This window comes from Drosophila elegans, unplaced genomic scaffold, assembly GCF_018152505.1.
Source record: "Drosophila elegans isolate 14027-0461.03 unplaced genomic scaffold, ASM1815250v1 contig_814, whole genome shotgun sequence".
NCBI lineage: Eukaryota > Metazoa > Arthropoda > Insecta > Diptera > Drosophilidae > Drosophila > Drosophila elegans.
The window spans coordinates 15468852-15480160 of NW_024546167.1; the positions used below are offsets into that span (position 1 = coordinate 15468852).

General features: G+C 41.8%; 2 protein-coding genes across 3 annotated transcripts; one reads left to right on the top strand and one right to left on the bottom strand.

The window, feature by feature from the left end:
* Nucleotides 1-166: 166 nt before the first annotated feature.
* On the top strand, nt 167-6888 carry LOC108149491 (glucose-6-phosphate 1-epimerase). 2 transcript variants are annotated; one of them, XM_017277110.2, is made up of 7 exons: nt 167-693; nt 2916-2967; nt 4848-4906; nt 4974-5130; nt 5299-5636; nt 5777-5928; nt 5992-6888. In XM_017277110.2, the coding sequence occupies exons 1-7, from the start codon at nt 606-608 to the stop codon at nt 6064-6066; spliced, it is 921 nt and encodes a 306-aa protein (XP_017132599.1). In that variant the 5' UTR covers nt 167-605; the 3' UTR covers nt 6067-6888. The 2 variants fall into 2 exon arrangements, with proteins under 2 accessions (XP_017132599.1, XP_017132601.1); XM_017277112.2 differs by having other exon boundaries at nt 6124-6888.
* A 492-nt stretch (nt 6889-7380) lies between these two features.
* Nucleotides 7381-10189, bottom strand: LOC108149506 (transmembrane 9 superfamily member 4). The gene is made up of 6 exons (XM_017277133.2): nt 10031-10189; nt 8690-9924; nt 8397-8624; nt 8151-8334; nt 7955-8093; nt 7381-7892 (listed from the first exon to the last, which is right to left on the bottom strand). The coding sequence occupies exons 1-6, from the start codon at nt 10034-10036 to the stop codon at nt 7792-7794; spliced, it is 1893 nt and encodes a 630-aa protein (XP_017132622.1). The 5' UTR covers nt 10037-10189; the 3' UTR covers nt 7381-7791.
* Between the last annotated feature and the right edge of the window lie 1120 nt (nt 10190-11309).

Genomic DNA, 11309 nt, shown 5'->3' on the forward strand with positions numbered 1-11309 from the left:
ATAAACTATAAATAAAATTAATTAATTAAATCAAAGCAATTAAAGCTTTAATGTTTTATTACCATTTCCCAGAGAAAGGGCATCCAACAGTCGACCATTGATTTAAAGCCTCTTTTGGGGCATAACAGCTCCTGTTTAGTCTGCAACAGAAGGCGGTCAGTTGGCGTAAGCTGGTTTAGTTCCAATCGGTCGCTCGGCGCTGCATCCAAAGTCCGGATCCACGACACTTTCGCTGCCGACGTTTTTTGCACGAGTTTTTTCCATACGTATTTGTTCATTGACAAAAACTCAAGCTGCGCTCTGTGCGTGCGTGTGTGTGCCCGTGTGTGTGTGCGTGTGTGTGAGCGCGCCCATTTGTGTGAGTGCGGTGCTTTGTGTGCAGAATAATTTTTGCAAACATTATGTAAATGCGCAAATTAAAGTTCAATCGACGCCAGTTTTGAGTACGAAACCAGATCGCCTTGCTTTAAGTGCCACGGAGCAACAGTTTTATTTTGAATAAATATCTAAAATAACTCCTAAAGCTCCCACACACACAAAGCAACACACAGTTAGGATCTTGGCAGATCCGGCGGATATACATTTACCGTTACGAAAATCTAAAAATGGCCACGACAGCGGCCGCAATGGCCGCCACCAGTGTTGTTGTTCTCGATCGCGGTAACAACACCACTTGCACCATCAACTTGCACGGTGAGCAGATATCCCTAGACTTCAGAAATACAAAATAAAAAAGACGACAAAAAAGAAATACAAAGCCACAATTAATCATAATTAACGAAAACACCAGCGGAGCTCGCCAAAAATTGACTGGCGTTATTTTTAGCGCATGATTGGCTTAGACTTTCGTTCCCTGGGAGATTTCAAATCGAAACCCGTTTCGCCCCCCATTTGACGTATTCGCGACCTCTGGAGGTTATCAGTTCGTTCTCGAAACAACCTTGTTTATACCTTTCGATGTTCTACGCACCAACTAGCAGAGCTTTCGACTATCTTATCAGCCAAAATCACAGCGATATAGGGGTAAATGCTACTCACGATCGTCTGGGATCAGTTCGGTTTGGTTTTGGACCAGCTTGGGGCTCAGACTGGAGCTTGGAGCTCCATTCCCAGCTCCTACTCGCAGCACATTTCGATTAGGCGTTATATATTTGTACGTACGTATATACACATAGGTGTATACAACAGGCCCCTCTCTATGAGCACCTCGGTGTGTTGGTACGCCAGTACCCAGCGTACTTTCAACAATTACGACTGCCTGAGTCTGGCCTGCCCACGTTAGTTTCCAAGTCGCAGCCGTTTGAGCAACAGTCAGACAGTCAGAGACACAACAGCGTTTGGCACAGACTGCGGTCCGTACACCTGAAAAAAAATCAATAACTATGGCTGAAACTAGCATCTAACAGATTGAATTAAAAAAAGGCTTTTAAAATGGGTATCTTTAGGTGAAGAAATGAAAAAGTCCGTGGTTTATGCAAGAAAACCCTTATTTTATACAATGTTCGCGTATTGTAGAATTAATATTGAAATTCACACAGCTTAGTAAGTTTTTGGGAATACAGATTTATTTTTGCGCTTATAAACCTTTCTCTAAATGTTGCACCGAGCTAAATATATTCTCGCTAGATTTTCTGTATATTAGTATATTTTGTTGAAGAATTAGTAACTTAAATTCTACATTCTGGATTGGAAATACTTTTCTAACATATAATATACATTCCCATTGTTTTTTAGATAAGCGGGGTTTTATAATTTGTATAAATTAATTAATTGGCTAGGTGTAATTTAGTTCTAGAGACTTCTTTATTCTCAGTGTATCTTATCAAATGTATTTCAAACGTTGTTAATTATAAGTTTTCGAATGCGCTAAATCCAAACTTCACATAAAGTGTTGCCCAAATCCATTCGTACAATGATCGAAATATCAGAGTAGTGTTTTTTTGGCCTGCCAAAAACCCATCGCACATTGGGGCCAACGGAGCGAGATTTTGGGAACAGCAGCAGCTTCACCCACGCACTCCAAGTGCTCACCCACCCATTGGCCGTAGGCCATCGTCTTGCCCAGATCCATACCCATACCCGTACCCTAACCATACCCATACCAGTATCCCAGTCTTTAACTGTACCAGAGATTCGGTCCCAGCCAGTTTACTTATAGGCCAGTTACTTACTGGCTCACAACGGTGTGTGCGAATGTGTGTGTCCGTCATGTGGGTTAGAAGTGTGTGCGTCATGTACTTGGCTTAGCCGTTTGTTGTTGTATAATTCCCACAATTGATCCAGCTTCAATTCATTCATTGATCAACAAGTTCAAATGTGCTGGATGTGCTTCAGGCTTTTCTGAATAGCTAATCGTCATCGCACAGATAAAGTAGATCACTTTTATGTTTGTATATGAAGTACACCTTGCCTTTTTAACTATTTTGTTATAATTGAACCATCGCAAGAACTATTAACCCTAGGCATAAATATTATTTTTTTTTTTAAGTTTAATAGTACTTGTGAAATAGATTTATAATTATCTAGAGAATTATCAGTAGGTAACATTTGCCTAATCAGTAAATATAGTATTAAAGTATTAGATAACCCCTTTAGATTAAATATTCATTTAATTTTTAGAATGACAAATAAATCGGGTTTTCTAAGGTACCTTTAAAAGATTTAAGGAAATTGTTTTTATAAGAACTTCATATAATAATATAAATATCTATATTTTTAAATTTTATATATTTTTTAACTCTAATATATAATTAGGGAAGTTTTGTTGCTCAATTTTTTCAAATGACTAAATTTATATATAGTATTAAATGTAATACATTTTTTTTTAATTTGAAATAATAAACATTGTTAATATTAAATGTATAACAAATATTCCTGAATAAAGCCAACTATATTTGCCTACCGTCTATTTGCAGGTGCCACAGTTGTGTCCTGGCGGGTAAACAATCAGGAGCAGTTGTTTGTCAGGTGAGTGGACTGAACTTTGCCAGCTATCCCAGCCAGTAGCCTTTAAACATTGCTCATACGCCGCGTCGGCCGAACTTTAAGACCAAACTTACGCAAGCCAACGGTGTGCGTTTGGACATGCAACCAAAAAAGTGATTCGCAAAGTTTCCAGCACACAGTGGCGTGGAGGGCAGCGAGGGGGGTCACCAGAGGGGCTGACAGGTTGGGCAGGAGCAGCCTTAGCCATTCTGTTTGGCGGCAAAATGTTTTTGTATGACACCCAACAAAAAACACGTCGGGACCGAGCGGGCCCAAACGTCGAACCAGCGAACCAGCGAACCGAACCGAAAGCGACCGAATGGCAAAAACACAAACACAAAAACTCGAAAACACACAGGGGCGGGGGCCGAGGGCGGAGGCGGGGGGAACCCCCTTTCTGGGCAGCTAGGAGCCGTTGCACTTGCATCAAGAGCTACCTCCATTGATGGCCGTTTTTTTCGCCCTGTTGCTGCTGCCTACTCCTGGGCTTCCCCTCTCCTCCCCTTCCCTTTTCGGAACACCCCACCTTCCCCCGTCCCCCTTTTGTGGCAAAACAATGTGCAAGTTTTTATGAATGGAGTTTTTGGCGCGGCCAGCTAGATCGATAAATCCCCACTACATGGCCAGCCCTCCACTCGAGGCACAGTGGTTCGGAGCGCCAGCAACTTTCGGCCAATTGCCGGGTTCTTGGCCAGATCCCACACAGAAACTCACTTGGAAATTTTAGCCCCTCGTCGACGCTCCTAACTTCTTTTTTCTTTCGTCTGTCGGAAAGTTTTGCTCGGTTTTTGTGGCCACCAGTCGCATTCGCATTCGGAAACCCACTAAAAACTGGCAGTGGTCATGGATAGAGCGAGGCACTAGAAAACTAAATTAATTATTTGCCCGGTTTAAGACTGCCCGGTTTGCATATCTTTATTTCGAAATAAACATAATTAGAAAGGCTGAAGACAGAGACACTTAAAATATCATTTAGTTGCCAGTTTAAAACTATAAAATACACAAATATTTTTTAAATACTATGAATTTTACAAAAATATATATTTTTAAAGAACTATTTTTTATACATTTCCTACTACATAAAAGATTAATGATAATAATTTATTATTATACAGAACTTAAAATTATTTTAAATTAATATCCATTATTAAACAATTTTTTGTATAGTTTTCTCACCTTATAAATAATTAATGTTTTAATTTTTAGTAGCCTAAAATTCGAATTGTTTATTTTATATATTTTTATGTTTGACTTTTAATCGGATACAAAATTTGAGACACTGTATTAATTTGAGATGATGATTTGAAACGTACTTAATTTTTAAATTAATTTGTTTTTGTTTTTAAGCAGAAAGTGTAATCATTAAATAATTTAAAAAAAAATAAATACTCTATCACACCTTTTATGTAACCAATTTTTTTGTATTTGCGTCAACTACTACCGGACTTAAATCTCTTGAATATTAATGAAATTCGGCAAGTCAAATGCGTTCCACAGCTGAAAGCGTTTACAAATGATGCACAGAAACTGAACGAGAAACAAAATCAGCAGCTTAGGTAGATCCAAGTCCAGGGGCAGAAGGAGTTGCTTGATGGATGCGTCGGCAAATTAGCTGAGACGAAACCCAAGGCGAGTCCCGGCTCGGGGCAACGTCATCCTCAGCGACACGAGAGAAAAACAAGACACAAAAAAGGGGCAAGGAGCATTTTGCCAGACACTTTTTTCTGCTAATAGCATTTCTGAATTTCTGAATGTCTGTCTCAGTCTGCAAGCGTTTTTATGGCTGGAATACTTCTTTCGAGTTGCGTCTAACCGAATTAATCGAGCCTTGTGCTCTCCAAACCATCTCGTCTTTCCCCCAGCAAACTGGCCTCCTTTGATGGCAAGAAGGCGATACGTGGCGGGATTCCCTTTGTCTTTCGTAAGTTTGTCAAGATCCGGGATATTTTACAGTGCGATAAGCTAATGATTCCATTTCGCAATTGCAGCCCAGTTCGGAGCTTGGTCCTTCGGGCCGCAGCATGGATTTGCGAGGATTACGCGGTGGCATCTGGAGAGACCGCCGGACAGGCTGCACAACGGCGATGTGGAGGCCATATTCTCGCTCATGGACAACGACTTCACACGCTCCATCTGGAACTATCAGTGAGTTTTAGAAATTAAATTAACTTACCAATATCTATATTAATCTAACAAGAACTTTAATTGTTCAAAACTTTTTTAAATCCTTTATAATATTTTATTTTTTAGATATTTTCTATCGCTGTGTGAAGTACTCAATTTGTCTTCTGACTAACGATCTTTTCTTTAAAGGTTCCGCATCACCTACCGGCTGATCCTGCGCGAAAAGGAGCTCCACTTCCACATCGGCGTCTATAACCCCAGCAAGGAATTGAGCTTCACCTTCAACATGCTGCTGCACACCTACCTAAAGGTGCCCGATGTCCGGCGGTGTCAGATCACGGGTCTCCAGGGCTGCCACTTCATCGACAAGACGCGGGAGAACGCGATCTACCAGGAGGGACGCGAGGTGGTGACCGTAAACGAGTGGACCGACAGGATCTATCAGCACACGCCGCAGGAGCACGTCATCACGAACGTGGTGTCCGGACGCAAGATGAGACTGCACAAATACAATTTCCCCGACACGGGTAAGTCCAGGATGAATATAACGTTATAACTAAATCAGAAATTCTCAACGGATTACTTAAAATTTTTGCTGATTTAAAGGTATATTTTTATTTGATTTGTGGAAATAAATAATGTTGTCATATATAAATGTATGTTTCAGTGATCTGGAACCCTTGGATCGATCGATCGCGTGAGATGAGTGACTTCGGGGACGACGAGTTCCCCAACATGTTGTGCGTGGAGGCGGGCAATGTGACCTCGCCGGTGATCCTGCTGCCGGGCACCGCCTTCGAGGCCAGCCAGATCCTTCAGGTAGAGCAGCCGGTGCTGGAGTAACACCAACCCCAATCTAACCCATCCTAACCTCCCTCCCAGCAATTCAAGTGTCCCTATACTATAAACTCATCCAACTGGAAAAGCAATCTAACCGACCTCATAAAATACGACTAGAGTCACTCTATCCACCTCCATATTCCAATTCCAATTCTTTACTTTGCATGCAATCAGATCATCATCGAGGGCAATGTTAGTCGCAAGACGAAGAGGAATCGCTAGCGTTTAAAGAATCGGAACCCAATGAGGTAAACCGATTCGCAACCATGTCAAAGCGCACTTTTTCACAGAGATCCTGGGCCGATGGATGGCTCCACCAGATGAGGATCAGCTTCGGAAGAAGGAGACGGAGGAAGAGGAGGAGGAGAATCAGGATGAGGAGGAGGAATAAAATATTTGGTTGTTTCCGCACGGTCTCTAGACTCTAATCTATTTCTTAAGTAATCGTAAATCCCTCTCTAGCAATATGTGTTGTGCAAGCAATTATAAAGGAATAACTTCGTTGACCATCCTTAGTTTGTGCCTAATTGGAACTGACTTTAATGACATTCCTAGCCAGGGAAAAGACCCTAAATTAAAATGTGCATTGGTAGTTATTTAATCAGGTTTTATGAAGCAGAAAGTGAAGCTACAGGAATAAAAGGCTTTTGATCGAATAGCAGTGGCACTTAATCTTTGTTACTCTAAAAGTTATTTCCATTCATTGTGATGACCTCACTTTCTAGTTTTAAATCTTATTCAACAAATATTGATGAACTTAACTAATGAGTAATGGGCACTACTAACTCTGGTCAGCACCCACTTCATAAACGTGTATACGATTGCATCTAGATAACTTACATAATGTTTTAAACCTAATATGTGTAAAATACTAAAAGCAATTATCTGTACCAATTAATATAATAATCTATGCAATTAAATGTAATTGTAACTATGAAATCAAAGTGTTTTATTTTGAAAGCATTTTTAGAAAACAAACTTTTGTTCAAAATTCTTTATATATACACTACTTATATTATTCAAAAGAAAAATCCACAGCTTCGTCATCACCGGCGATTTTCTCCCACTCGACATCATCTTTAACTAATTCAAAAGGGATAAGCCAATAAAGCGCCATGCTGACGTTGGACATTATCTGTTTCTTTACAGTCTTTTTTCGTGCCTAAAAACAAAACATTTAAAGGTTTGTGGACTCTGCTAAAATATCAAGCTTACTGCGTCACTTTCAAAAGATCCCTTATTAAAGAAATGGTCAAAAGATAGCAAATATATTAATACCCATATGGCATGGAATACAATACGGAACATTTCGAAAACTGAAATTTGTGAACCGACCTCAAGCAGAACTTAAATCCAACTGAGTTGAGAACGTAAGTCCGCGATCGATCAAAATATTTCGCGTTCCTGCTAAGAAACTTACACTTGCAGGTGTCTCGTACATTAAGCTTAGTTTATTTGATTTTTGTTTGTTTTATATCAGTTGCTTAGATTAGATTCTTTACATACATATATAAATTAGGCATTTCTAGATTGATTCTAAAACGCAACGCTCTCGCAAATCGAGCCACTTCCAGGGGTCAAGAGATATATGCTGAATATCGTGTTTCGACTTAGTAAGTGGTTGATCAATGGGTGCTTTTTGAAGCTGGGACAAGAAGGGAAAGTTAGCTCACATGGCTGAGTCGTCGAGTTTTTGTTTTAGTTTCCGTTTGTGTTTGTTTTCATTTTCATTTTCGCAGCTGAACGAGACTTGGTACAGTTGCTCTATAAATATATTTATGATCGAATGATATTGCAAGGATAGTTTGGTGTACAGCGTGGCGATTGGATGACACGGCTTCCTTAGTCGATCTTCACAGCTCCGTAGATTCTCAGAATGAAAACGTAGGCGGCGAAGAAGCCAATCGAGCCAGTCAGCAGCCAGAAAGTGAGCACCATGAGGCCTTTTTTTTTGGATAGATGGTATAAGCTTAAGGTATATCTCTGACTGCAGTTCATAACTTACCCGTGTAGCCCAAGTACAGCAGCGTCGGTATAAACTCTGTGATCTCTAGCTTAGTGAAAAAGTAAAAAATGCTATAGAAAAGCACATAGACGGCCGAGCCGCCAGAAACAACAAAACTGCGCCACCACCAGCGGTAGTCCTGTAATCAAAAAATTTGTTTAGCTTTGTCTTTTTAAAGGGGTTCGAGAAATCTCACCTCGCCACAAAGCTGGAAATATGTCATAACTATGGAGATCTGGGCACAGCTAACCACTAAGATGCAAAACACCAAGAACAGAAAGCCAAAGAGGTAGTAGAACTGATTCTGCCAGATGGCCGTGAACACAAAGAAGAGTTCAATGAAGACGGCGCCAAAGGGCAGTATACCAGCCATCAGAGTGCTGTAAATATGCGGTGGAAATTTAGTTAGGAAACTGGGATGCTTTATAAGAATGGTGCTCACCTCAAAATCGCATTCATATACCAATGCTGTGTGGGCACTTGCCGCGGAATCATGTTGGTGCGAACCGGGTGCTGGTACGGCTGTTTGCGGTAACCCAAATAGAAACCCAGGTAAACCAGCGGCACCGAGATGCCAAACCAAAGCAAAAGCAACGAGATCATGGTGGTGAAGGGCACAGCACCGCTAGACGACTTGTCCCAGATGAAGAAATTCAAAAAGAATCCAGTGCTGCAGGTAAATAAATTAAATATTAAGAATTAAAGTAATCCGAAGCCAAGCTATGCTCAACTCACCCAAAGACAATGCCTGGATAGAGAGTTGCGGTGAGGAAGGCCGCCCGCTTCCATTCGCGACCCTTCATAGTCTTGTAGAGACGCGCAGCATAGTATCCTGCGATGGTGCCCATAAAGACGTACATAAAGATGCCCGAGGTCATCAAAGCTCCTCGTGACGAAGGCGACAGCATGCCCAGCATGGCAAAGAAGATGGTGATCAAGGCCATGAAGAAGATCTGAATGCCGCTGCCAATTATGGCCGAAAAAAGTCTCGTATTCTTGGGCGGACGGAACACATCGCCATGCACCAGCTTCCAGCCGGTCTCCTCCAGCGTATCCTCAATATTGTCATCCGTATTATAGCGAGCAATGTCCCGACGCAGGGTGCGAATCATGATCATGGTGAGAATTCCGGAGAGGAAGAAGACCACCACCAGCGAGTTGATGATGCTGAACCAATGGATCTGTACGTCTCGCATGCCCAGGTAGATGTCCCAACGCGAGGCCCAGCTCACCTTGGACTCCTTCCACTCCACGGAGTAGGTGAAGTACAGCTGCGTCTCCCCGCTGGGATTGACTAGCTGCGGCCGAGCGCTGTCCGGGAAATTACAGGTGTCGCCATGGAACTTGAGCTCCTTGTGGCTGACCGAAACAGTTTCCACCTCGAAGCCGACCACACGGTACTTGTCCTTGGAGTGCATGTGATAGGAGAGGATGAACTTCAGGTGATTGTTGATGTAGATGTTCTCCCCATCCACCTGGCCCAGCCGATAGCCATGCTCGTAGGTCACCTCGGCGGGATTGTTGACGCTGACGATGCGCGTGGCCACCGGCAGGTTGTCCACCAGCAGGTGCACAAAGTACTCGTGCTGGATGCGCTCGGCCACCAGAGCGGAGTCCTCCTTGCTCCAGGTGAGCGGCCTGTCCTTCTGGTTGCAAAGAAGGCGGCAGTTGACCTGCTGATTCATCCGGACCTCGTAGGGCGTGTTCACGATCCGGTCGCCGCGTAGCACCTCGCCCAGATTCTCCGACTTGAAGATCAGTGTGCCGTTCTTGGGATAGCAGAACTTTAGCGAGTAGTACTGATAGGGGAGCTGGGTGCGGCTACTGGTCATCTTCACGGCCTTCACGTCGATCTTCTGGTCCTGGACGAACTCCACCGGTGCCACGCCGGGCACGTAGAAGCAGTCGGCCACCAGGACGAGTGCCACCAGCAGGACCATCGCCAGCCATGGCCTAGCAGCAGTCCCAGACTGAAAGAAAGTTGTGGGTGGTGGTTACATCCTGGTTTACAAATCCTGCTTAGTAATCCCATGGCCTGTGTGTCCATCTGCCATCGCTGGATTCCACACAACTTACCTGCATGGTTGGACGTGTTCGGTAGAGCTGGAGAAGATGCCGCTGGACCGTCTGTTGACTGCAATTCGATGGGAAACTATATATATTTGGTATATATAATGTATAGTTTCTGCGTCTCCCTGCTGGCAAATCTTCAGGCTTTCGGTGCTGGGTAAGTCGTGGCTGGAGCAGTGTTGGAAAGTGCCGGGAACTACCGTTAGTACGGTCCTACAAATAATCAACTATCGATAACAGATGGTATCGATTAAATTGGTCAGAGGCGCTAAAATTCAAAACATGATTTCGCTATTCACGTAACTTGTTGGCCCTTGCAATGCATAAACAATTTTGGTTGGTTATAGTAAAAATATATTTCAGAATATGCTTAAACGATCAAAATAAATAAATTATCTAAAACTTGGCCAGAACCTTATAGAAATGAGAAAGAATCACAAACAGCCACTTTTTAAGAAGGTTCACTTTATTTTTTTTTCTTTTACATTTGCATTTATTAAGTATTTATTAGATATTTAACATTAACAAAATGTTTACAGAAAAACATTTTTTGGTCATTGTCACCGACAGGAAATAAGAGGTTTTGACCATGTGTTATAACAATGAATAGGCTGATTTTTATATGAGTAGGCAAGCAAAAACGTGTACTAATTAATATACATAATTATTTAAAGTTTACCTATAATGACAAGAGCATTTAATTAAATCAATTTAAAAATCTGATAATCCGTACACACTTATGGACAAACAAATGTTTTTTTTTTGTTTGGGAGTGGGATACCCTACAAGCGCTTGTAAAACACATTTGACTTTTGTGTATTTGCACAATGTTGTTATTGCTTTCATGTGCGCAAGACCAGCAAAAACAGGACAGGACTGGCAGGATCAACAATACAATAAACAGTAATGCTTAAACACAGACAAATAAACATAAACATTTATTTATGTCAATAAAATGAACTGATGCTTGACCCGCTTGGTCAGATAAAATGTCTGGCAGAGGCACCCTGCTCGCATAAAGATATATCTGTATGTATAAAACCCCACATGCGTGCACACATGCCCTCACACCGCCTAAAAAGCTGCAATAGTTTCGTCAGTTTTCTCCGGTTAAATGCTGATGTGTCATCTTTGCCATCTAAATGGTATTTGGTCAAAAGCCAAATACCCACGGGTGTCAAGGTTAGGTCAAATGCTTTAATTAATGATACATAGTATTTTAAAAGAATGCACCCAAACATTTGTCGTACTTCATACTAAATCTATCGGACTTCCGAATAAATTT